This window comes from Podarcis cretensis (assembly GCF_951804945.1).
Source record: "Podarcis cretensis genome assembly, chromosome: 6".
NCBI lineage: Eukaryota > Metazoa > Chordata > Lepidosauria > Squamata > Lacertidae > Podarcis > Podarcis cretensis.
Genome location: NC_137175.1, coordinates 55,074,802 through 55,100,720, shown reverse-complemented (window position 1 = coordinate 55,100,720; position 25,919 = coordinate 55,074,802). Strand labels below are relative to the sequence as shown.

General features: G+C 42.4%; 1 protein-coding gene and 1 long non-coding RNA gene across 2 annotated transcripts in view; one reads left to right on the top strand and one right to left on the bottom strand.

Moving 5' to 3' along the window:
• Positions 1-134: 134 nt before the first annotated feature.
• On the bottom strand, positions 135-20,204 carry LOC307218250 (cytochrome P450 4A7-like). Its single transcript, XM_079980396.1, has 12 exons — positions 19,745-20,204; positions 17,736-17,877; positions 15,372-15,416; positions 13,484-13,611; positions 12,491-12,621; positions 9,244-9,395; positions 8,269-8,375; positions 7,643-7,833; positions 5,544-5,677; positions 5,325-5,389; positions 1,418-1,500; positions 135-756 (listed from the first exon to the last, which is right to left on the bottom strand). Exons 1-12 carry the CDS (start codon positions 19,940-19,942, stop codon positions 588-590), a joined length of 1,545 nt encoding a protein of 514 aa, XP_079836522.1. The 5' UTR covers positions 19,943-20,204; the 3' UTR covers positions 135-587.
• The window catches only part of LOC307218332, a 24,636-nt gene continuing 4,387 nt past the window's right edge, over positions 5,671-25,919 (top strand). Inside the window, exon 1 of the long non-coding RNA XR_013839909.1 lies at positions 5,671-5,752. This is a non-coding gene — a long non-coding RNA (uncharacterized lncRNA). The remainder of the gene's footprint in view (positions 5,753-25,919) is intronic.

The window sequence follows — 25,919 nt, the reverse complement described above, 5'->3', positions numbered from 1 at the left end:
GAAACCAGTGTACGTCACATCCAGCCTCCCTTTCCCGTGGGAAACATAACAGCTATGCTGTCTGTGGAATGTAAACATTGTCTTGTGACAAGCCTTTCGCTGCACAGTGAAGAGAGCAGAAACCAACAATGGCCACTGTCCTAAGTCCAGCCCCCCAAATGAAGGTGACAGCCCATGCCCCATACATAATGTTCTTAATTAGAATATTAAGGTGTAATGGACAAAGGAAGGAACCCAAATAAGCGATACTCAAAGGAAATATATTGCAAGTTGTGGACTTAATCCAGTTCATTTATTTCAATGATTCTATTCTGAACATGACCTGGTAGGTTAAAGGAAGCTTGTTGTGTTGATTACTGAACATTTTTATTGCAGTAATAGCTGACTGAAAATACTGAAAGAATCTATGTTTGGAAATGGTGCTGTATTTTGAATCAGCTTCTGTATGCCTAGAGAGGACAACAATTCCCTTCAGAAGAAAAGCAGAAATGCACTGCATAATATTAATATTCATGGTGCCTACCAATATTTATTGGCAGGAATTGATAGTCCTGAAGCAAACATTACTACCGTGGAAATAGCAAGGATCAGTGGAGAGCTTTCAGCTTCAGATATATCCCATTCATGGACTGGATGACAATTTGCAGCATTGGAATCGGGAGGTTGGCAGGATCAGGCAAAAGCTCAAAGTGCAGGAGCGTCAGGGCAAGAGCAACCTTCATCTCATTCATGGCAAACTGATGTCCAATGCAGTTCCTGAGTAGAATGAAGGGCAACATTATATTACAAACAGAAGAGCATTCTGCAGATGGTCAAATCAGGGCCTTTTCAGTTGTTGCTCCTTCATTTTTAGGTTTCCCTTCTCAGAAATTAATGTCTGTCACCATCTTTGTTCTCCTTTCCATGCCCCACCCTTTTAGGCATTTGAGTATATATCGTTTTATGCTGGCGGTTTGTTCTGCTTTGCATGTCAGTGCATGTCAGTGTTTTAATTCCAAAGCTGTTCTGAGAGGTTCAGCTAGGAAGCAGCTGATACATAAAAGTTATAAATTGAAAAATAATTAAATGTACTTAGGCCAGGCGTAGGCAAACTCGGCCCTCCAGATGTTTTGGGACTACAACTCCCATGATCCCTAACTAACAGGACCAGTGGTCAGGGATCATAGGAGGTGTAGTCCCAAAACATCGGGAGGGCCGAGTTTGCCTATGCCTGATTTAGGCAGAGGAAATATTAATCCTAAAAAGTGAATCCAGGTATTGATTTGCATAGATCTGAAAATATTGGGCATCCAATAGTGTTCGGACTCATCCACAATTTTATAAGCCTTGAACACAGTTGTGTCTTTCATGGAAGATTAATGTCAAAGTCTCCTGTTATGGAGGGAACAGTGCAAAGTATAGGTGAGAAAATATTTACCTTGGCCCTGCAGAAAAAGGCAAGAAAGCATATGGGTGGCGATGCTTTGAATTCTCTGTGGAGAATCTTAGAGGATTAAATTCCTACAACAGAAAATAAGTCATGGAATTTTGGATTAGAATGGCAACTGATATAGTGGCTAAAAGAGCTAAAGGAAAAAGGGGCATTCACAAAAAAGAATACTGTTCTATACCCACTTACCAGGTCATAATGCCCATTGAATTCCATGGGGCTTAGTTCTGTATAGGATTATGGGATTGCACGCTTAGCAATATGTCCCCCCCCCCAATGTAATCTGAAGGAAAATTCCTTCACATCAATAAATGCCTGGGCCAAAATGAGACATGATGTTAATTACATTAGTGTACATGTTATTAAAACTGTACACAGCCATTGGGGTGTCCATGTCTGACCAGCAACTGACCTGCAGGGGTTAGGAGGGAAATGCTAACCTCCCCCCCCCTGCTGTGGTCTTGATGTAGCTCCTGAAGTTGCACTTTGAATGGAGAGGGAAACGGATACAGTTTATGTAAACAGCACTTTAGATGGCAAATACCAGTCCAGGTGTGCATGTGGAATTTTGGCAGAACACTTTCATAAATCCTATTCTGGATTAGGAACGCGTTTTGAATTAGGATTCCTATGTACTCTTTTGACAATCCATCACAAGCATCAATAGAATATTACCTCTCAAAAGTAACTATTAAACCATTGTCAGAGGGGCACAGAAATTACATAAATCAACCAATATCTTTAGAGGAAGTACAAGAAGCAATTAAAAAATTAAAACCAGGAACGTTTCCAGGGCCTGATGGACTCCCAGAAGAATAGTATAAAGTTTTTAAAGTAGAATTGTAACCATGGCTAACTAAGCTCTTTAACTCAGTGCAAGAGGGTGGGCAAGCTTGACACACATCAAAATTAACTTCGATATTGATGCCCGAGAAAGACTTCACCTTACATGATTCATATAGGCTGATTGCTTTAATAAATGTAGACACGAAACTATTCACAGCTGTGATGCTTAAGAGATTAAGATTAAGGAATATAGCAGACTCAGTGTAATCTATGACTTGCAGCTACAAAATGTTCCAAGGACATTAATTTCACTTGATGCCTTTAAAGCATTTGATAGTGTTGAATGGTCGAATTTGAAATTCTTAGATTCTAAATTACAATTTGGAAAAGAAATTCTTCACATGGTTCAACAAATTTATTCAAAATCTTCAACTATAATTACAGTAAATGGATACGATGCTGCTCCAATAAACCTCAGCATGGGCACCTGCCAAGGATGCTCTCTGTTGCCACTTCTATTTGCAGTGCCAATAGGGATCTTAGCTATACAACTACATGCAGATGCCCATGTGAAGGGAGTGAAAACAGGAAATGTTGAACATAATACGTTTGTGGATGCCACATTGAGAATGGCGCTTAGTTCTGTATAGGATAATGGTGCAAGATCCAATTGCTGTGCTTCCATCTTTGAAAGAACATTTAGAAAGGCAAAGTAAATCTAAATAATTAATTTCCTTCCTGTTCACAATAGCCAGACCAGTTATTGTCCAATGATGGAAGGAAACTTCTAAAAATAACAATAGAGGCTTGTGTTAATAACATCTGGGGCATTGCTCTATCAGAATGCTTCACATACCATGGGTAATTAATCAAAGGCATCTCCAAAAAAGATACATTTGACATGATCTGATCTCCCCTTTTCTCTTTTATTGAAGAAGAACAGGGTATTTTAATGCCACCATCATCAGAGAGGTGTGTATGGAGAGGATATGTTAATTGAAAATGTATTGTACAGTGGTACCTCGGGTTAAGAACTTAATTCGTTCTGGAGGTCCATTCTTAACCTGAAACTGTTCTTAACCTGAGCTACAACTTTAGCTAATGGGGCCTCCCGCTGCCGCTGCACTATTTCTGTTCTCATCCTAAAGTACAGTTCTTAACCTGAGGTACTATTTCTGGGTTAGCAGAGTCTGTAACCTGAAGCGTCTGTAACCTGAAGTGTCTGTAACCTGAGGTACCACTGTATTGTAACTGTATTGTAAAAACAGAAGCAGGAGACTCTTTCAGGTGGTTCGTAATCTATCGGAACCACCTTCATCATCAGGGCAGGGTAGGGACCCCAAGATCTCCTGAAATGCTTTTGCAAATATTTTTGCAGATAAAGTCGCTCAGATTCGGAAGGAGGTAGACTCCACTGTGGGAGCAGGGCCAGGGCGGGAGAGTGCTAGAGTCCTGTCTAGTCATGTTATATGGAATCAATTTCAATCTGTTACCTACGAGGATGTGGACAGGCTGCTTGGACAAGGGAAACCAACCACCTGTCTTCTTGATCCTTGTCCATCCTGGCTGTGAATGCTCTGCAAGGGAGCCTTCCCAGACCCGCTGAAAGAGGCGGTCATTAAACCGCTTCTTAAAAAAACATCTTTAGACCCAGCCATTATGGCCAACTATCGCCCAGTCTCAAATCTTCCATTCTTGGGCAAGGTGACTGAGCGGGTGGTTGCTGAACAACTCCAAGCACGCCTGGAGGATGTGGACCATTTGGATCCCTTCCAGTCGGGATTCAGGCCTCACCATGGGACTGAAACTGCCTTGGTCGCGCTGGTCGATGATCTCCGGCGGGCTAGGGACAAAGGTGAGAGCTGTTTCCTAGTTCTGCTGGATATCTCAGCGGCCTTTGACACCATCGACAATAACATCCTTCTGGACGGTCTAGATGGGCTGGAAGCTGGGGGCACTGTTATACAGTGGTTCTGCTCCTTCCTCCTGGGCCGTGTTCAGAAAGTGGTACTGGGGAATGAGTGTTCGGACCCCTGGACTCTCACTTGTGGGGTGCCACAGGGTTCTGTCCTCTCCCCCATGCTATTTAACATCTATATGAAGCTGCTGGAAGAGATCATCAGGGGTTTGGGCTGGGTGTTCATCAGTATGTGGATGATACCCAGCTCTACCTCTCTTTTAAATCAGAAATAGAGAAGGCGGTAAAGGTCCTGTGTGAGTGCCTGGAGGCGGTTGGAGGATGGATGGCAGCTAACAGATTGAGGTTGAATCCTGACAAGACAGAAGTACTGTTTTGGGGGGACAGGGGGTGGGTGGAGGACTCCCTGGTCCTGAATGGGGTGATTGTGCCCCTGAAGGACCAGGTGCACAGCCTGGGAGTCATTTTGGACTCACAGCTGTCCATGGAGGTTAATTCTGTGTCTGGGGCAGCTGTTTATCAGCTCCATCTGGTACACAGGCTGAGACCCTACCTGCCCGCGGACTGTCTCACCAGAGTGGTGCATGCTGTAGTTATCTCCCGCTTGGACTACTGCAATGCACTCTACATGGGGCTACCTTTGAAGGTGACCCAGAAACTACAACTAATCCAGAATGCGGCAGCTAGACTGGTGACTGGGAGTGACCGCCGAGACCATATAACACCGGTCCTGAAAGACCTACATTGGCTCCCAGTATGTTTCCGAGCACAATTCAAAGTGTTGGTGCTGACCTTTAAAGCCCTAAACAGCCTTGGCCCAGTATACCTGAAGGAGTGTCTCCATCCCCATCGTTCTGTATGGACACTGAGGTCCAGCTCCGAGTGCCTTCTGGCGGTTCCCTCACTGCAAGATGTGAGGTTACAGGGAACCAGACAGAGAGCCTTCTTGGTGGTGACATCCACCCTGTGGAACACCCTCCCTTCAGATGTCAAGGAGATGACACAACTTTTAGAAGACATCTGAAGAAATCCCTGTAGTGGGTTTTTAATGCTTGATGTTTTTATTATGTTTTTATATATGTTGGAAGCAGCCCAGAGTGGCGGGGAAACCCAGCCAGATAGGCGGGTTGTAAATAATAAAAAATATTATTATTATTATTATTATTATTATTATTATTATTATTATCATACCTCAGGATTGTCCCAAACCTCAGGATTTCTGTGAAGACCATAAATATCCAATGCAATTAGAAAGCCTGCGAGAAAAGAGACACACAATGTAGTCCATAAAAGGTTAGCCACCTTTTATGGAACGAGGAATTAAATAGTGAAGACAGGGTAAGAATGAAGGTGCCAGAGGAAGGGACAAGTTCAAAGGAAGTCTGCAGAAGGGAGAGAGGGGAAGCCTACCTTTTGGTAAGGTTCGTCCATCAGGAAAGGTTACAGGTGAATTCAGTTCTCGTGCTATAAGAGGTACTGGAGGATAAAGCCGAAGGCTCTCCTTAATGCACATGGTGCTGTACATCATCTTTCCCAAGTCGTCCCTTAAAGACACCGCCCAAAATTACTGGAGTTAAGTCGCATAAAGTTTTATTAAGATGAAGGAAAAAGGAGACAGGGTGGAATCCAGTACCTACTCTTTCCTTGCTCAATACAAGTGTGGGTGGGGTGGGGGGGTTTGATTCAGTTCACATTTAAAGGAGTACTTATCTAATTCATACTTTGTGAAACAAGATGTGAATTGAAACACAGCCAGCCTTCAAAACTTGCATTTCTCCAGCCAAATAACAGGTGCAAATATAGACATTCTAGTTTAAAGTGTACAAGAAGATGCATATATTAGTGAATAGTGTCATGGTCAGATCACTTCCTGGTGCAACTGGACTTCTCTGCAATCCCTCCCTTTTGCAGGGAGGTGGGAGTGATTCAGATGGTCCCCACCCCCCACTTAATGGATCCAAATGGTTTCCAGAGAGTGGTAGGGGACGTTTTATCCCATGTTGATGGCCTTTCAGCTGATTCCCTGGTGGCCCGCTGGAATGTGGAGTTAACCAGGGCTATTGACTGTCAGGTTCCAAAGCGCCCTCTCTGATTTCGTGGAGCCTAGACAGCCCCGTGGTTTTCCCTGGAGCTGAGGGTGATGAAACAATAGCTGAGATGGCTAGATTGCCAGTGGTGGAAAACTCACTCTGAATCTGACCGGACACAGGTTAGAGCTCAATGTTGAGCCCACCAAATGGCAATAGTGATGGCGGAGAGGACCTTCTTCATCGCCTCTATTGCATCTGCAGAAAACAGCAACAGGAGACTCTTTCAGGTGGTTCACAATTTAACGGAACCACCTGTGTCACTGGGGCCTGGTAAGAACCCCAAGATCGCCTGCAATGATTTTGCAAAGTTTTTTTGCAGATAAAGTTGCTCAGATTCAGAAAGAGGTAGACTCCACCGTGGGAGCAGGGCTGGGGCAGGAGAGTGCTAGATGTCAAGGAAATAAACAACGATTTGACTTGTAAAAGAAATCTGAAGGAAGCCTTGTTTAGGGAAGTATTTAATTTTTGATGTTTTATACTGTTTTTAAGCTGTTGGGGAGCTGCCCAGAGTGGCTGGGGAAACTCAGCTGGATGGGTGGGTATAAATAATAATGTATAATAATAATAATAATAATAATAATAATAATAATAATAATAATAATATGAATAATAATAATATGAATATATTCTGTGCTTTTTAACAGGGTTGTGCACTTATTTTTAGCTGTATCTTTTTAGATTTATGTCGTTAGCCACCTTGTGTCCTGTGCTAAGAGAAAGAAACAAGTTAAATAAATAAATAAATAAATAAATAAATGAGATATGGCATACAACCCTACATTTTATTATGGGAAATCAAACCAGATGTTCTAAATCATGCAGGGAGCATACATGGATAGAGGAGGCATCCTTCTTTAGAAGTTATCCCTCAGGGCAATAGGGACCAGGAATATCGGTGAGACATAGGGCCCATCTATTGTAACTCTTCATCTGTCTGGTCCAATTCCAGTTTAAGAACATTAGAACGTAGGAGAAGGACCTTGTAGCTGCAGCACCCTGGTGAGGCTATATTTGTTTAAATTCTAAGAATTGCTATTTAGTTTGCATCTCTACATATAAATCTTCACATGCCAAACTTATATAAATCACTGTCCCCCAGTGTTACCTCTTTTTTGTGATATATTTCATTCCTTTATTATTTTTAGGCAATGCAGACCTGACCACACTAGCTACAGTATATGAGTGTAACAGCAATAGCAGTGATTTAAATGTAGAAATAGAAATCAGAGCTTCTCTTTCTACACTATAGGGTTGGCCCATCTTTCCTGGAACTTAAGCAAGCTGAGGCCTGTGTCAGACTGCTTTGATCCTAAACTACTGTGCAGTATTGTTCTGTCTCATCTTCTCTTAATTCTTGAGAAGCCTCATAACATGACCCAGGAAATACACATTTAAAGTTGAACAAGAATTTAGTCTGACCACTGTATTTCTTCCTGTTGCCCAAGAAGCTCCGTGATCTCCTCTCTGCATCTCTGCTGATGTTCAGGGTTCTGGGCCATACAATAAAAGAGCCAAGAGATTCCACTAGCTGTGGTATCTTGACCTGCAGACATGAATGTGTCCACTTCTGCACGTATGTCTTCATCTGATAATGGATTTCCATTTTCATCCTAACCGCACAGGGAACATAGTGTTTTACACAATTGGTGAGATCTATTATTTAAAATCCTCCAAGACTGTTCTCCTTCTCACAGCTCACCCCAAAGCCTTTCAAAAAAGGGGAGATGCTTCAGAAAGCAATTTGCCAAACTGCTATCTGAAGCACCACCCCCTCACTTAAACAGCTCACCTGAGCCACCTGCCACCCATGATGCTTGCTCACTCACGTGCCCACCATCCATTCTGCCATCATGCTGGAGTTAACATGGCCACCTGTCAGCAGCCACACAAACTACAGTGTGATGACAGTCTTACAATTTTATGTATATATTACAGCATGGGAATTTTGCTTGGGCTGAACTGATTTGAACTGATTAGTGATGGCTGAAAAAGCCCTTAGCAATATAGCATGGCAGGCATAGGTGCATTATTTTTACAATGTTTACCTTTGCACAAAGAAGAATATCCAGGAAGTCCAAATGCCTCTTCTTCAGAATCTTTTCAAGCTCTTTCTCATTCTTGAGGGAATCCTTCCTCTCTCTTATTACCTTCTCTGCATTGAAGACATACATTATGAAATGAATGAATGAATGAATGAATGATGATGATGATAATTATTATACCCTGCCACTCTGGGCATCTTACAGTATATATAAAAAACTGCAAAAGAGGTAAGTGACCCGGAAACCACAACTAATCCAGAATGCGGAAGCTAGACTGGTGACTGGGAGCGGCCCCTGAGACCACATAATACCAGTCTTGAAAGACCTACACTGGCTCCCAGTATGTTTCTGAGCACAATTCAAAGTGTTGGTGCTGACCTTTAAAGCCCTAAATGGCCTCGGTCCAGTATACCTGAAGGAGTGTCTCCACCCCAATCGGTCTGCCCGTGCACTGAGGTCCAGTGCCGAGGGCCTTCTGGTCGTTCCCTCACTGCGAGAAGTCAAGTTACAGGGAACCAGGCAGAGGGCCTTCTCGGTGGTGGCACCTGCCCTGTGGAACACCCTCCCACCAGATGTCAAAGAGGAAAACAACTACCAGACTTTTAGAAGACATCTGAAGGCGCCCTGTTTAGGGAAGCTTTTAATGTTTAATAGATTATTGTATTTTAATATTCTGTTGGAAGCCACCCAGAGAGGCTGGGGAAACCCAGCCAGATGGGTGGGGTATAAATAAAATTATCATCATCATCATCATCATCATCATCATCATCATCATTTAGATGGTGTTGTGCTTGTGGTTATGAAACCTTTTATTGGCTGAACTTTGAAGAGCTAACCACTTTTCAGTTCAAATTTTAGTCCACTAGGGCTTCTGAATGCCAGTTGCTGGGAACCACAGGAGAGGAGAGTTCTCTTGTGTTCAGGTTCTGCTTTCTGGTTTCCCACAGAAGTTGTTGCCAGAAAGAAAAGATAACATACCTGTGTGATGGTGGGCTATTTTGCAAGCTTTGTGAAACTGACGCCCTTTGGAGCTCAACCAGTAAATGAGATCACTCTGATAAAATGGTGTTTTGATTCTGTGATCAATGAGGGAGTTGAGATCAAATACAGTCTGAATGTAGGAATTTTTCCTGTGAACAGTGAGAACGTGGAAACCAATATATTCACAGAATGAGGACAAAAAGTGTAGGTTACATATTTATTAAAAATCTGATTTCTAGCTCCTTTCAGTCTGAGATCTGAAGTAGGTGGCATTGTTCTGGTCTTACTTTTATGGCTGTTTCCAGGGGGTGATGCTTGGGGAGTTCTCTTCAGCCCCATGGAGCCCTCATTATGGGGTTCCTAAGGATTCAATTTTATACCCCATGCTGTTTAACATCTACATGAAACTTTGAGTAGTTTTATCCAGAGCTTTAGAGTACATTGTCAGCAACACACACTGTTCACCTTCTCCTTTACATTCACAGCTGTGGCAGTAGATGTGTTGGAACATTCTCTTAGCTTGGTAGTGGACTGGATTAGAGCCAAAAAAAAGCTGAAGATAAATAAAGATAAGGCTGAGGTACTGTTTCCTCTTTTCTCAAGGTTTGCATTAGGGTTTCCAACACCAGTATAAATAGAAGGGGTAACAAAGGACATCCTTGCCTTGTGCCTTTCATAATCTCAATGTTTTCTGTGGCACTGCCATTTATTATCAACCTTGCCTTTTGCTGGTGATAGATTAACTCTATCCCCCTTTCAAATCTTTCTCCAAATTCCATTAATTTAATTTGTCTTTTCATAAAATACCAGGAAATATTGTCAAATGCTTTCTCTGCATCTACCAGCATCAAAGCTGCCTGTTTATCGTTTTTAAATTCCAGATACTCCAGTATATCAACAATATTCCTGGTGTTATTTTGGATTTGCCTTCCCGGTAAGAATCCTGCTTGGTTTGGGTGTATTATTTCTTTTAAAACATTTTTTAACTTATCTGCTAGTATGCCAGCAAAAAGTTTATAATCACAATTCAACAGGGATATTGGTCTATAGTTAGAAGTTAATTCAAAATCACTTCCCTGTTTAGGTAAATATGTAATGTAGTCTTCAGTCCGTGATTCTGGTATTTTCCCTCTATTAAGTATCTCATTCATTACTTCTTTCAAAGGGGTTACCACTGTCTCTTTTAATTTTATATAGAACTCCACAGGAATTCCGTCTGGGCCCAGAGTTTTCCCTGACTTGGCATTTTTTATTGCATTTTAAATTTTTATCATTGAGACAGGAGTATTTAACATCTTTATTTTCTCTTGTGTACTACCAGGAATTTTATGTTAACTTAAGTATTTATCTATTTCTTCTGGATTTTCTATTTCCTTTTTATATAGTTCTTTGTAATATTTCACAAAACTTTGTGTAATCATTTTTGGGTCATCTATAACTTTCTCTCCAATTTTCAGTCTATTAATTAGTTTCTCGTTTCGTCTTTTTTTGAGTTGCCAAGCTAGAAACTTAGCAAATTTGTTAGCAAATTGAATTTGTTAGCAAATTCAAAATTTTTATGTTTTAAGGTTTTCAAATTCCATTCAATTTCTTGTTCTAAAATAGGTGTATAATCTGATTGTAATAACTTGATTTCTTGTTTCATTACTTTCTTAATAAGTTCCTTTTCTTTCTTTTTTATTTCTTCTAATAGTTCTGCTTTCTTTCTTTTTCTTTTCTTTGAATAGAGTTTTGCTGTATAAAATAACCCCTAATCACTGCCTCTTCTTCTATTTTTGCATCTTGTACTATTTTCTCATCATTTAACAGAGATTCATTAAGTCTCTATCTTCTTCCTTTTGTCCCACCTCTTTTTAAATTTAAAAACACTGCGTTAAGATCTGAGATAGCGTTTGGTAAAATCTCTGACTTATCTACTCTCCCTAATAGTAAAAAAGGTAAAGGTACCCCTGCCCGTACGGGCCAGTCTTGACAGACTCTGGGGTTGTGCGCCCATCTCACTTAAGAGGCCAGGGGCCAGCGCTGTCCGGAGACACTTCCGGGTCACGTGGCCAGCGTGACATCGCTGCTCTGGCGAGCCAGAGTCGCACACGGAAACGCCGTTTACCTTCCCGCTGGTAAGCGGTCCCTATTTATCTACTTGCACCCGGAGGTGCTTTCGAACTGCTAGGTTGGCAGGCGCTGGGACCGAGCAGCGGGAGCGCACCCCGCCGCAGGGATTCGAACCGCCGACCTTTCGATCGGCAAGCCCTAGGCGCTGAGGCTTTAACCCACAGCGCCACCTGCGTCCCTTCTCTCCCTAATAGTGCCTTGGAAATCCATATAGTATCAATTCTGCTGGCAGATTTATTTGGTTCGAAATAATAAGTAAATTCTTTTTCTGTCAAATGTCTAAACCTCAATGAATCTTTTAATTCCAAATTTTCTATCAAATCAAAGAAACTACATGGGAGCTTTCCTTCTTTTGCTTCCTTTCCTCCTGAGGATCTGTCCAACTCTGGGTTGGTTACCCCGTTTAAATCTCCCAACAGTATTATTTTTTCCTCCATGTATTCTAGCATTCTATCTTCTAATTCCTTATAGAATTCAGCCTTCTTTTCATTTGGTGCATATGCTCCTACTATTATCATTTCTCCCCCTTGATTTGCTATTATTATTATTATTATTCCGTTGGAATCCTTATATAATAATTTTGGTTCTAGGCTTGATTTATTCATAGGACTGCCTCTGAAGACAGTTTCAGTAACTTAAGCTTGTGTAGAATTTGGCAGCCAGGTAGCTCTCCAGGGCAAGGTGGTTTGAGCATATTACACCAATCCTGGCCAGACTGCACTCGCTGCCAATAGGTTTCTGATTAACTAGCCCCTCCCACGGTGAGCTAAGCCTGGCAGGACAGCTTCCTCTATGATCTTAACCCCTTCATGCATTAATTCGACTCAAGCATGCTGGTTATATGTGGCTGGTTATCCCACAATAAGGACAAACAAATTGGTCCAGAAGCTAGAGGCAGGAGATTCAGCATAGACAAAAGAAAGTATTTCTTCACACTTAAACTATAGAATTTGCTCTTCAAAGATGGAGTGATGGCCATCATCTTGAATGGCTGTGTTTACCATATGCACATCTCAGAAGTGACTGGAATCTTGGGCGTGCTTCTCATGTCACTGCTAGCCCACGGCACAGAAAAGAAGGGCTGTATCTGCCTGTGTTCCCACCTTGTCTGAAATAGGCATCTTATACTCACCTGTCCGTTTCAGCATTTTTCTGGTAGCTGAAGGCACATTTCATAATAATATTGAGAGTCATCAGACTGACATGTTGAGACATCTCCACTGATGCTGTGCCATTCTTTGGTACCAGCTTTCCCCATATATCCTAATATTTTAGGAAAGGGACAGAAATGAGAAGTCTCATTCTGGGAAACTCTCTAGAATGATTAGATGGATCATCAAATATGTCCAACAAAGGATTTTGCTGTTTAATGTAATAGAATGAATGTTTACTGTGTCCCCCCCTTTTTTCTCCTTCCCTAATTCCATACAGCCTACAGCAGGATTGTCTCACACTGAACGTAATGCACCTCCATGCTGCCCACTAATGTTCCCCTGAAATGACCCCTACATTTGGGAAATGGTTTTGCCAAGGTGATGTGTTGCTGTCCTCTGAAAGAGACTTAGCTGTGTGCTTCAGAAGTTGCTGACTGAATGTGGACTCTCAAGGAAAGAAGACAGTTCAGGAGGTTCTCGGGAGCTAATGAACTGTTCATTAATTCACATGGCTATAGAGCAAAAAGTGATAGCACATAGCAGGCATCCCAGTCCCAAACTCTGGCTGAAAAGCTAATACAACACTGCACATCCTGTCAAAGTGACGCATTTAAATACTCAACAAACAAAGCTGGTGGTAGACAGCATCTGTCTGTCCTGAAAATGTTAATGAACTAATTAAGACAATATTAAGGTTCACAAGTCTGTGCATGAATTTTAAAATTCAATGCTGGTGTAAACTCATTGTCTGCAACCCAAAGGGCTGCTCAACTGGCTTCACACTATGACAGGGGCTTCTGACTCAAACTTTTCAAAATATTTTGGGATAAGGCAGAGGAAGTCTGATCAAAGAAAAATAAAAATTTAAAGGCCCTATGAGTCTACTCAAAGTAGGACTATAACCATGGCAGTAGATGAGCAACTTCTTATACTGAAGCTGAACTCCTGAAAGTAGCAATGGTGTTTCTTACCAGCATCTCCTTGACTGATTCTGTCATAAGAGTCACATAAGGCTTCAGAATATTGTAATGGAATCCGGGAGTCAGCAGTTTCCGGTGCTGTTGCCACTTTGGCCCATTCAGGGTAATAAGCCCCTTTCCTGTCAGGAGAAGGGAGAAAAATGCGGAACAGAAGCCAAAGACAGTGTTGTCTTTCTCAGGCACATGCACTAAGGTCACATGTTAAATTATCCACCACAAAGGAAGGAGTCTACAGTAGAAAGTTCCCCCCACTCTTATATTTGTCCCATGTTAGTAGGCACTTAATTGTTTCCTGGGTGGAACAATTCAAGTTAGGAAGCTCCCTTCCATAAGAATCTGTGCACCTGCTACTGGATTTCTGAAACATGGTTTGCAGGGCAGGGGTGGGGCTTTTTTCAGTTGGAACTTTCCAGAAGTCAGTTTCTGCACCTCTCAGAAGGCTGCCATTGTCATTATAGGAGAACAAGCAAGGGGGTCACGGTGAGTTCCAGCACCTCTTTTTCTAGAAATATAGCACTGGCAGTGCAAATATTTGTCAGCATAGGTGCATAATGGTCACTGCAGGTGAAGGGAGAGACACAAGAATGACACAGGAGACTGGTAAAATATTTTTTCCCCCATTCCTTATTTAAAAAATTATCTTCCTGGTTTCTGATATTTCCAGTCATTTTTGCCAATTCGGCGCAGTCCATCAATATGATCAACCATTCTTCTCTAATAGGGATTTTGTCTTCCTTCCACCTCTGGGCTAGAAGCATCCGCACAGCTGTCTTTGAGTACATAAACAGTATTTTCTGCTCCTTTGGTATTTCTTCTCCTTTGGTATTTTAAACATTTTTTCCCAACTCATTATATATCATTTTCCAGAATACTTTATTACCTTACACTTCCACTTCATAGGATAATGTAATGACTTCCATTTCTTTGCATTTCTAACATGTATTTGACCCAGTCCTATACATTTTTGCTAACTTACTAAGGGTCAGATACCATTGATACATCATTTTCATATAATTTTCTTTCAATGTACAACATGCTGTAAATTTTAAATCCTCCCTCCATAACTTTTCCCGTGATGAAACTGTACATAATATCCAAAATGTCTCACCCATTGTATCATTACTAATTTAACTTCATCTTTCGTATGCCACTTTAATAACATTTTATACCTTTTTAAAGTAATTCTACATGATATCCCCCTAATTCTTTTTCAAACCTTGAAAATTCATTACTAAATCCATTTCTTTTGAATCCATATGAAGAAGTGTGCATGCACACGAAAGCTCATACCAATGGCATCTGAAGAAGTGTACATGCACACAAAAGCTCATAACAATAACAAATTGTCGTGAATTCTCTGCGGTGCTTTAGCAGAAAAGCTCAGAGTTCCAGGTTCTTCAGTGCAGTGCAGTATATTTATTGTGAGACACACACACACACACACACACACACACACACACAATAATCTACAGGCTATAATACACGAGCAGTTCATACAGTCAAACAGAGTACCTGGCTGCACCTTAAGGCAAATAGGAAGACCTTTAACTCTCTCTCTCTCTCTGACCACACTCCTCTACACCACCCCCTTAGTGCTGGACAGGTTTCCCTTTTAAACCAATGACAGCCAATCAACTGACAGCACATTACTGCTGGGTCATTCTGCCCCAGCACTTCCATAGAAAGTATTGCAGGCTGACTGCATCAGCCAGTTGCATCAGCTAGCAAACTCAAGCCTGCAGACTTACTATCTCACACAGCATTCTGTGAATTCCAACACAAACTTAGATGGTCTCTAAGGTGCTACTGGAAGGATTTTCCCCCCATTTTGTTTCAACAGTAAATACATAACATAAAATTAGTGAGAGAAAATACATACCAATCCAAGGAATTAGGAAGTTGTACGCTACAAGAGCTTTAGGATCTGAATAGTGAGATAAATGAGAGAAAACTATTTTTGAGAACAAATTTAAAGGTTTCATTTGCTAAATTGTACTCTGTTGCCTGAATCTAGGGGATTCCTATTGGCACCCAGAGCTCCCTCACTTGCCTCTCCTTGCTTTTCAGCAGCCAGATCCAAGGCACATTCCCACACCTTTGCACATGCGGATAAAGACGAACAACCTTTGCAGGCCCAGCTTACTCCAAAGTGTGACCATTTCCTTGCCCAGCCTTGGGGACTCTGGCCATTTTTTGGGCAAATAATTGTGTTTCCCCAATTTGCTAAAGGTAGTATTCCAGTCTCTAACGTATCTGTTGAACTTTGTAGCCTGTAATGTTCCTTATCTAACAATCTGATTTGAGCATTAAAGATTTGGGGAGAACTAGAGCTGAGAGTCCATAAAGAAGGCTGATCACCGAAGAATTGATGCTTTTGAATTACGGTGCTGGAGGAGACTCGTGAGAGTCCCATGGACTGCAAGAAGATCAAACCTATCTATTCTTAAGGAAATCAGCCCTGAGTGCTCACTGGAAGGACAGATCCTGAAGCTGAGACTCCAATACTTTGGCCACTTCATGAGAAGAGAAGACTCCCTGGAGAAGACCCTGATGTTGGGAAAGATGGAGGGCACAAGGAGAAGGGGATGACAGAGGACGAGATGGTTGGATAGTGTTCTCGAAGCTACCAGCATGAGCTTGACCAAACTGCGGGAGGCAGTGGAAGACAGGAGTGCCTGGTGTGCTGAGGCACCGCTGGGGCGCCGCAAAAGATGGCTGACAATACCATCTCTCCAGCTCCCATGAGGTAATTTAGAGGCTGAGATGGGAGTAATCAGCCTCCCAAATTCTTCCTAGTGGAAGGAAGATGCAGTATCATCCGCGGATGCCCAACAAACCACCCCCAAGTTCGTAAAGAAGGAGGGGGTGGGGGCACTGGATGGAAAGCCCTCGAGGGAGTTCGGATCTCCTTCATGAGTGCTCCAGTTCCATTTCTTAAGATAAAAAAATGGGTTTAAGACCTTGGACACGCTTCAGGTGAAGAAAGGGTATTAATCTGCCAATTAAGCCAGCCACTGAGGAGCCAAGAGTGATGGAGAGGAAGAAAGATAACACCAAAGAATAACATCTAAGCCGGTATGTTGGAACGGAATGGAAAGGAGGGGGGGGATAAAACTTTTTCTTTTTCTACTACGATAATACCTAACAACCCACCCCCCAGAAGAACTGTCTACATTACTTATAGTAAGTGAGATCAGAAAATATAAACTGTGTGGAAATAACAATACTAACTAAAGCCTTTGTTCTTTGAATATTTGGAAGAAGATAAAAGACTCTCCTGTGATGCACTATTTAATTGGGATCCGCCATTATGGGATAGACTGAGTTTCAGAAATAAATAGTCATAGGGGGAGGCGAGCTCTTAATTTGTTATTATATCTGTACCGATTTGGCAAACCTCCCCTGGAGAGACTAATGTTTGATGCTACCTGTCTGAGAAAATTAATGAGCAAACGCCTAGATTTTATTGCATTGAAACTGAGAGAAGATGGCATCTGCCACCAGAGAAGGACTTTTGGATTGATTTGGCATAAACACCAGCGTGTGAGGACATACTGCTAATAATAGACTTACCAGATGCAAAAAAAAGGAGACTCATACAAATTTCACACAGAAGTATATTACTGTTCACTTCAACTCGCCTATGGAAACAACTCAGAGGCCATGAAAGAAAGAAGGATAACAACAGGAGGATTTAAAGAAGGTACTTTTGGAAACTCAAGGCAGTAGAAACATAAGATGATTGGACCCCACTGAACTTGAAGCATGGGAAGCCCCAACAAAAATTTATAATTTGGCAAAATATTTGGACTTTATGATATGCATTTGTATAATTTGGAATATTTAATGTGATCTGATTGGATTGTTAAAATGGAAAACTCAATAATAATTATTATATATATATATAAAGGAGTGCCTGGCGTGCTCTGGTCCATGGGGTTATGAAGAGTTGGACATGACTAAATGACTAAACAACAACAACAAGAGCTGAGAGTTGGAGCTCTTTGCCTGGCAGTGAGGGCCAGGCCACAGACTGGGACTGATGGGAGTTGTAGTTCAAAACATCTTGAAGGCACCAGGTTGGGGAAGATTGCTTTAGGAGGCCCTTGAAATATGAATCACTTACATTTATATCTTGATAAAAGCAAAGAGCAGTGCAACTTACTGCATGAATAATTTTGACAGCCTCTAGCATACTCATGTAACTGCACGATGAGAGGGACATAAGATACAAATTTCTTACCGCCTCTGCTAAACACGGCCTTTGCATATTCAGGGTGGTTAATGGACAGAAAAGCCAAGAAATTTCCATACCAACGTGGATAACAGTGCGGGTACTTTTCTGTCCATGCAGCTGTGCTCAGGAATTCTTCCTCAGGTTTCATCTGCATAATTTTATTTTCAAGATCGGTAATCAGTTTACAACTTGTTCATTGTGATTAATAGATGTGGTTTCAGATGTGAAAACAGATAAGTTTATAACTTTAAGGTGGCATGAATATGTAACAGTTGATTTATTGACCCACTTGGCTCAATGCTAAAACCACAGTCTTTTTACATCTGCTTTCTTTCTGTTCTGTATTGGCCTCCCCTTACCAATTCCAACTGAACTTCTCAGGGAAAGGGGGGGAAAGGCCACCAATTTTTACAGTTCAAAAAGCCCCCCCACACACATACATTAGAATAAATTAAAACATCAGACATGTGTGCAAATCTGAGAATCATTCCCCTTTTTTCATAGGATTAGATAAGAGAAACATATTGATCACAAATGCAAACAGGTGGAGGCCAAATAAGGGAGCCAGGAAGTAGAGGTTGAATTAGATTATCAACTTGGGGAGGCCACAATACATTACCCTGTTCAAATTGTCAGCCCTCCAGAAGGAGACTGAAATAGATATACAGTGGTAACTCGGTTTACGAACTCAATCCATTCCCGAAGTCTGTTCTTAAACCAAAGTGTTCTTAAACCAAGCCGTGCTTTCCCATAGAGCAATGGAAAATGGATTAATCCATTCCAGACAATGAAAAACAACCCCTAAAACAGCAATTTAACATGAATTTTACTATCTAACAAGACCATTGAGCCATAAAATGAAGGCAATAATCAATGTACTGTACTATAAAATAAATAAGACTGTATTGTAGATGATAAAAATTAAAATTATTTTTTTTCCTTATGTGCACTGATGATAGTCATTGTTTGGATGGGGGGCTTTTATCCATCTTTGCAGTCACACAATCAACCAGTAGCTGAACTGGGTTCCACACAGTCACAAAAACAAGTCACAAGCCACAGTCACAAGTCAGTCTCATAAAATGAAGAGCAAGTCACAGTCAAAAAAATGAAAAAGCAACACAAACAAAAACACAAAAAAGCAAAAACAAAAGCTTCAAATATCACCTCTGTGTTGTGTGGGTGCTCAACAGCCGACAGACTCAACAGGAAGCCTCTGATTAGCAGTGCGGGACTCAATTTACAAATGGAACATACTCAACAGGAAGCGGAACATGTTCTGCTTCCAAGGAAAAGTTCACAAATCAAAACACCTACTTCTGAGTTTGCAGCGTTCTTAATCGAAGTTGTTCATAAACTAAGTTGTTCTTAAACCAAGGTACCACTGTACACACAATAGCTGAGCCAAAGTCCAGCTACATGTGTAATCAATAAAGTTGTGCTCCCCCCAGCTCATTGTATTGCCAAGTTGGTTCCTTTACACCATAGCTTTTGGCTTCACAAAGGGGTGGAAGGCACTACGATTTCCACAGTGGTTGTGTACCCTGTTCATAGTGGGCAGTGATTGTGGCCTCCTCTCCATTCACAAGGTGAGAGGAGTCACATCCCAGCCACATTGCAGTGTGGGATAGCCCACCAAAACTAAAGTTCAAAGTGCCCGGTCATGGGCAGTCAATAAACTGGAGACTGGTCTCTCAAACCAGCACGATGGTACCCAAGCCAGTTGCCTTGCAGGTGCAATAAAACTGCATGACAACAATAATGAAACAGCACATTTCATAGAAAATATCCTTTCAGAATGTGATATGAAACAGAGAAAGCACTGTGGTTGGATTCCTCTCATCACACAATATGAATCAGAACCAAAGCTCCAGAAAGTAGTCATTCTGTGCCCTACTCTTTAGGCACAACTGAAAGGCACACAGAATCCAGTCAATTTCCAGTTCCTTATCGAGAAATGCAATTTTACAAAGAGAGACCCAACATCCCACCAGGAAAGTCAGAGAATCCCTTACCATGTGGACATGGCCATATAGCCAGTGGCTGGGAGGTCCTGGGAAACTCCTAAAACCCTTGATCAGGTTCTGCCTTGTCTGAAATAGCTGGATGGCTTTCAGAGCCACGCAGGCGAAGATCAACATCACAGCCCAATAGAAAAACTGAGAGAAACTCCTGGGGAGACAGGACCACAAGGGATTGATTAGATTCTCCATTGCCAGCTGCCCGCTGCTTTGTTTTGCTCACTGTCTAGAATAAGTTCTGAAGACTTTCTGATTCGGCTGGCGCTGCTGGCTCAAAATGCCAGAACAACTTTGTGGCAGCTGGTTATATGCGAGTTATATGCGAACAGCTGGAACCTTCGCTCACACATTCAAATATGTTCCTCCCTGTGGGCGCTAAATCCTCACCTTTCCCCCACGTCATGGCTGGATCCAGATCACTGTTTTGGGGAACTACTGTAATAATAATTATGTGCATGTGGGATGCTTACCATATTTTATCAGGGACAGTATTTATCTATTTATTGGCATGAATTGAGAGCCCTGAAGCAAGCATTGCTACTGTGGTAATAGCAAGCATCAGTGGAGAGCCTTCAGCTGGATTAGGTGACAATTTGCGGCATGGAAATTGGGCGGTTGGCAGGATCAGGCAAAAGCTCAAATTGCAAGAATGTCAGGGCAAGAGCAACCTTCATCTCATTCATGGCAAACTGTTGTGCAATGCAGTTTCTGAGTAGAATAAAGGGCAACATTACATTACGAACAGAAGAGCATTCTGGAGAGGGTCAAATCAGGCCCTTTTCTGATGTTGCTCCTTCACTTTTTTATTTCCCTTCTCAGAAATGAATCTCTGGCACCATCTTTGTTCTCCATTGTATGCCTAACCCTCTTGGATAGTGGTGGGTAGGTGTTGTTGTTTTGTAGTTTTCCCATTCCTACTTGGTTGGGTGTTTCCAGAGGGTGATGCTTGGGGAGTGCTGTTATATACTAAACTTGGATCTCAGAACAATAGGCAGGTAGGATTCTAGAATTCAACAATCTGATTGGCCTGCAGGAGCAGACCAATCAGGCACCAGGAGGAAGTGAATCAGCCTATTAGGCCAGTAGGATCCTAGAATGCAACATCCGATTGGCCTGCAAGTGCAGACCAATCAGGCTCCAGGAGGGAAGCAAAACCAGCCAATCACAAGAGACCCATTGTGTAAATAATGTATATACAGCGAGAGGTTTTTTTTGGGGGGGGAATCACTGTTCCTATAAGCTGAAATAAAGAGCATGAACTACTCCACCCTGAATATATTTCACTGGCGATAAAGATGGGATCCCGCTGAGCTTACCGTCATGCACTGCACCGCACCATTCATCGAAGCTACAGCTCCGGGACCCAAGGACCCAGAATGGCAACCGACAGCATCTTCACGCAGTCCAGCCCAGCCTCAGGAGACTGGGACGGGAACACCACCTGTTTCCAGTTCCTCCTTCAGGCAAAGGATGTCACCGACGCAGCCAAGAAGAGGGCGACATTCTTCAACGTCTGAGGAGAGGAGATGTTCAAGATCACCTGGGCCCTCCTTGCACCTGAAAAGATCACGACTTTTCTCTACAACGCAATAATGGAACGGCTGAAGGGGCACATCTCACCACAACGTCTATGCAAAGCGGCAGCCCCCCGGGAAAACCATAACCAAATATGTGACCTCTCTCCACCAAGCCGCCAGGCTCTGCAACTTCACAGAGCTGGAGAACATGGTCCTCGGCCGCCTTGTGGATGGCCTGAGGGATGAGAAGCTGCAACGATGCCTCAACGCCAAGAAGGATCTGACGTGGCGTGTTTTGGACCACTGGGACTAGCCATCACTGGGGTGAACCGCCCAGCTCCCACATGGACGTGGACACCATATGCAAAGAGTTTCCAGAGGTTTTTGACAGGGCAATGGGACGATATACTGGGCCCCCCATTGGCTTACAACTAGACCCTGCTCAAGGTCCACTGGGTCCCATTCACCCTGAAACCCTGCTTAGATGAGGAATTGGACCGACTCGTGGAGCAAGGAGTGCTCGAGCCAGTGCCTAACACCCCCTGGGAAACCCCAAGCATCACGCCCATCAAGTCCAACGGCTCAGTCCGCATCTGTGCAGAGTACAAATGCACCCTAAACAAGGCCCTTACGGCCCATGCATACCCCGTGCCAGTGGTCTGCCACCCTGGCAGGGTCTAAGATTTTTGGCAAGCTGGACTTGGCCCAGGCTTATCAGCAGTTGTCAGTTGATGAGGTCACCTCAGAAGCACAAAGGATTGTAATGCACAGGAGCGTGTTCCAGGTCAAGCAGCTGTAATTTGGCATCAGCGTGATGCCAGGCATATTCCAAAATCTAATGGACACTCTCCTCAAAGGGATTCCCGGTATCACTCCCTTCTTTGATGATGTGTTGATCACAGGGCCATGCCAGGGGAGTGCAAGGACCGATTCTGCACTGTCCTGCATCGTTTCCAGATGGCCAGCCTCAAGATGAAGTGGGAAAACTGTCTGCAACAGGTGGACATTCTGGGATTTACAGTGGACGCAGACAGGATTCACCTGACCAGTGACGCCCTGGCACCTAAGGGTAAGACCGAATTCCAGGCCTTCTTGGGACTATTGAACTTTTACCATGCCTTCTTACCTCATAAGGCAGTGGTAGCGGAGCCCCTACACAGACTCCTAGACAAGTCACTGAGAATATATGTATATGCTGGATGCAAGAATATCACAGTAACTACAGGGATGCATAAAATAAGTGAAAGAAAATACAGGCCTATCCATTGAATTAGGAAGTTGTATATTACAAGAGATTAAGGAACGGAATAGTTTAATAAATGAGAGAAGATGAGAAGATGAGAAGATGAGAGAAGATGAGGTTGGCATGACATGGTTAACAGTATTTGTAAGAACACACTTAAATGCTTCGCTAAATTACACCATGTTGCCTCATTCTGGGCAATTCCTATGGGCACTCAGAGCTCCCTCATTTGCTTTTCTTTGCTTTCCAGCAGCTAGATCCAATGCACACTCCCACATCTTTGCAAATGCAAGTTAAGACAAACAACCTTTGCAGGCCCAGCTTACTTCAAGTTGTGCCCAGTTCTTTGCCCAGCCTTGGGGACTCTGGCCATTTATGGGAGAAATAGTTGCACTCCCCACACTTTCCCAAAGGAAGTGTCCAAGTCTCTTATGTACCTGTTGAATCTTGTAGCCTGTAATGGGCTTTATCTACCAATCTGATTTTGCTAAGCCATGGCAAGAATTGGAGGTGCAATAACATACTTGCCAGCAACGGAGGAGTAGCAGCCTCAGTTACCTGGCTGAGAAAGTAGCTGCATGACAATGAAAAGAACAGCAAAAGATTGCCCATCTCACCTGGACGTGGCTGGCTAGGCTTCATCCACCAGAGAACCGAGTTTCATTACATTCTGAACTGGCTTTGATATTATTCTCATCCAGGAATCTTAGCACACTGAGGAGCTGTCCTTAAATGGCTCTCATACCTTCTCCCACGGGTTAGTAAAAAGGGGCAGATTTGGATGAGCAAGAATAGGGCTCCAAATTCTCATTTATTTGACTTTACGAGTTCTTTTCTCCTCAGGTTTCATCTGAATCATTAATCAGATTTTAAACCTGCTTTCTTTCTGTTTCTTTTTGTTCTGCACAGTTTTACGATGAGAGACCCAACATCTCACCCAGAAAGTCAGGGAATCCCTTACCATGTTGTAAAGTAATTATATAAAGTTTTTGTTTGCTTATGCTCTGTTGTGGGTGCAAATCTGCAAATCTTTCCCCAGTTTTAGGTAACATTGGATATGAGAAACAGATCCATCACAAATGCAAAGAGTTGAATGCCAAATATGGGAGCTGGGGAGTAGAGGTTGAATGTGGGACTAGAGATTATCAACTTGGGGAGGCCACAATACATGATATTACCCTGTTCAAAATTTCAGCCTTCCAGCAGGAGGGTGAAATGGATATACACCCAACACTTGAACCAAAGTCCCCCTACACCTGTAATCAATAGCTTGCAAATTCCCCAATTTCCTTTTTTAAAAAAATAAAATAAAATTGAAATAATACACAGTCTCTGAAACGCTACAAGAAACAAAGCACATTATTCAAAATTTGCCCTTCTCTGAAATTTGCGGTGTAGTTATCCAACATATACTGAGGTATATTGTGCATTAAAATGCATGTTTTGTGGTTCGAGGACCCCCGCAAAGTGAAATGAAGACACAAGGACACGTGATATAAGGTTAATGGGCTAGAAAAGGCCACAACTTTATTGATTACAGCAATGAAAAGGTATTGGCTTAGGCATTGGATCGAAACAAGTGGGTTTATTAACCAGTAGGTGGAGCCTGTTGATGCAAATCCAACTATAGGCTCACCTCCTGCTGTCACCGAGGGTCGTGCCATGGCCTCCCGCCAAGCAGGCATCGGACAGAATACACGACCGCCAGATTCCTTTAACGGAATACCCCTAAAAATTGAAGGCATAGGCGATGGCCACACCTAGCACTTCGACACACCACAACACATTATTCCAATGCCTAACCGCCACCCGAGCCAAAGGATCGCCGCCAATACCAATACGCCAATACTCGCCAATACGCCAATACTCGCGACGGAACGATGACGAGGAATGAGGCCAGGGAGAGGCTGGCGCTGCAGCAAAAGGCTGCTGAACACGCCCCCCCCCCGGTGGCACCTGGTTGGGTGGCCACTGGGGGGGCGTGAGCGCCAGCCAGGTGAGCTGGAGGCAGGGGGCAATGCCCCTGGCTGGGCGGTGCTCGGGCTCCCGCCCACAACCACTCCCCTCTCTTTCAGGGAGGAGAGTCCTTTGTGAAAATGAAACCGAACAACACATTCTATTAATGACATTGCTTTGCAAAAGTGTGCATATTAGACAAAATCACATACATTTGTACACTAGGAAAAATTAGCAGAAATATGGATTTTCATGAGGACAGAGTGCCAAGTTTCAGCATTCTTCCACCTTGGATCCCTAGATGATGTTGGATCACAACTCCCATAATCTTCTGCCATCTTAGTCAATGGTCAAGGATGATGGGAGTTGTAGTCCAACAACTTCTGGCTACCCAAGGTGGAAAAGAGCACTGCTCTAGGTTTGGCTGGAGGAAGTTAGCAGCTTGGAACTATTCAAGGCTATTGGACTAAGCCATGGGCTCCCAGCTGAGGTTAGCTTAGCTCAAGAAAGTAAAAATACATGGGATATATCTAAAAAGTGTCTCCTTTTCTATTAAATCATTGTTTTATTCATATGGTAGTGTTTGTTGATTTAGACTGCTTAGTTTTAAACTTTTTTTAAAAAAAGATTAATACATTTCCACAAGGTGTACAAGAAGTCAATACGATAATTTTTATTCTTTGCAACTTCTAGATTTATTTATTCATTCTTCTCTTATCTCAGTGATTTATATTCCACAGTTCAGGAAGTAAATCTTTTCAAGAAGGCTTACAAGTAAATTACATATTTTAAAAACACAACAAATAATTGTGACATAATAAAAAGTGTTCAGGACTCTTCTCACAGAATAGTTGATGTGAGATCAGCAACAAGGAGAAAGTCCAAAAGATCAGGATTTCTCCCTGTACAATCCTTGGAACACAGTAGTTATGACCTATTTATTATTAAACAGACTAATGCATACTTTATTTTATTAAAAGAACAAACCCCAGTGTCAACAATGTAAAACATACAAAAAATTAAAATCCAGATATATTAAGCTTTGATTTCAGAGTCTATCTTGTAAATAACCAAAGCTCTGCAGTAGACAGGTTCAATAGGCACAGGAGATAGTTTGCCATACAATCACAGCAAGGTAGCAAAGAATTCATGATAACTAAATACTTATCTGAAATCATTATCGGGTCTTGGCTGGATAATGATTTGCCACCATCTTCTCTTAGCTATTTGCTCAACTAGTCTGATAGGAAAGAAAAGAAGAAAGCTGCTGGTGAGCTAAGATAACTCCTAGTCTATCACTGCTTGAGGAGGTCACAGGAAAATGAAATTTTATAGTTGCCATTATTTGCCACTGTGTCAATTTTTCCAAGAAGGTAGCTTATTTTAAATGCTACAGAAGGGGATTCATTCATGACCACATACTGTGTTTTCATGATTACCCGTAGGAATATGG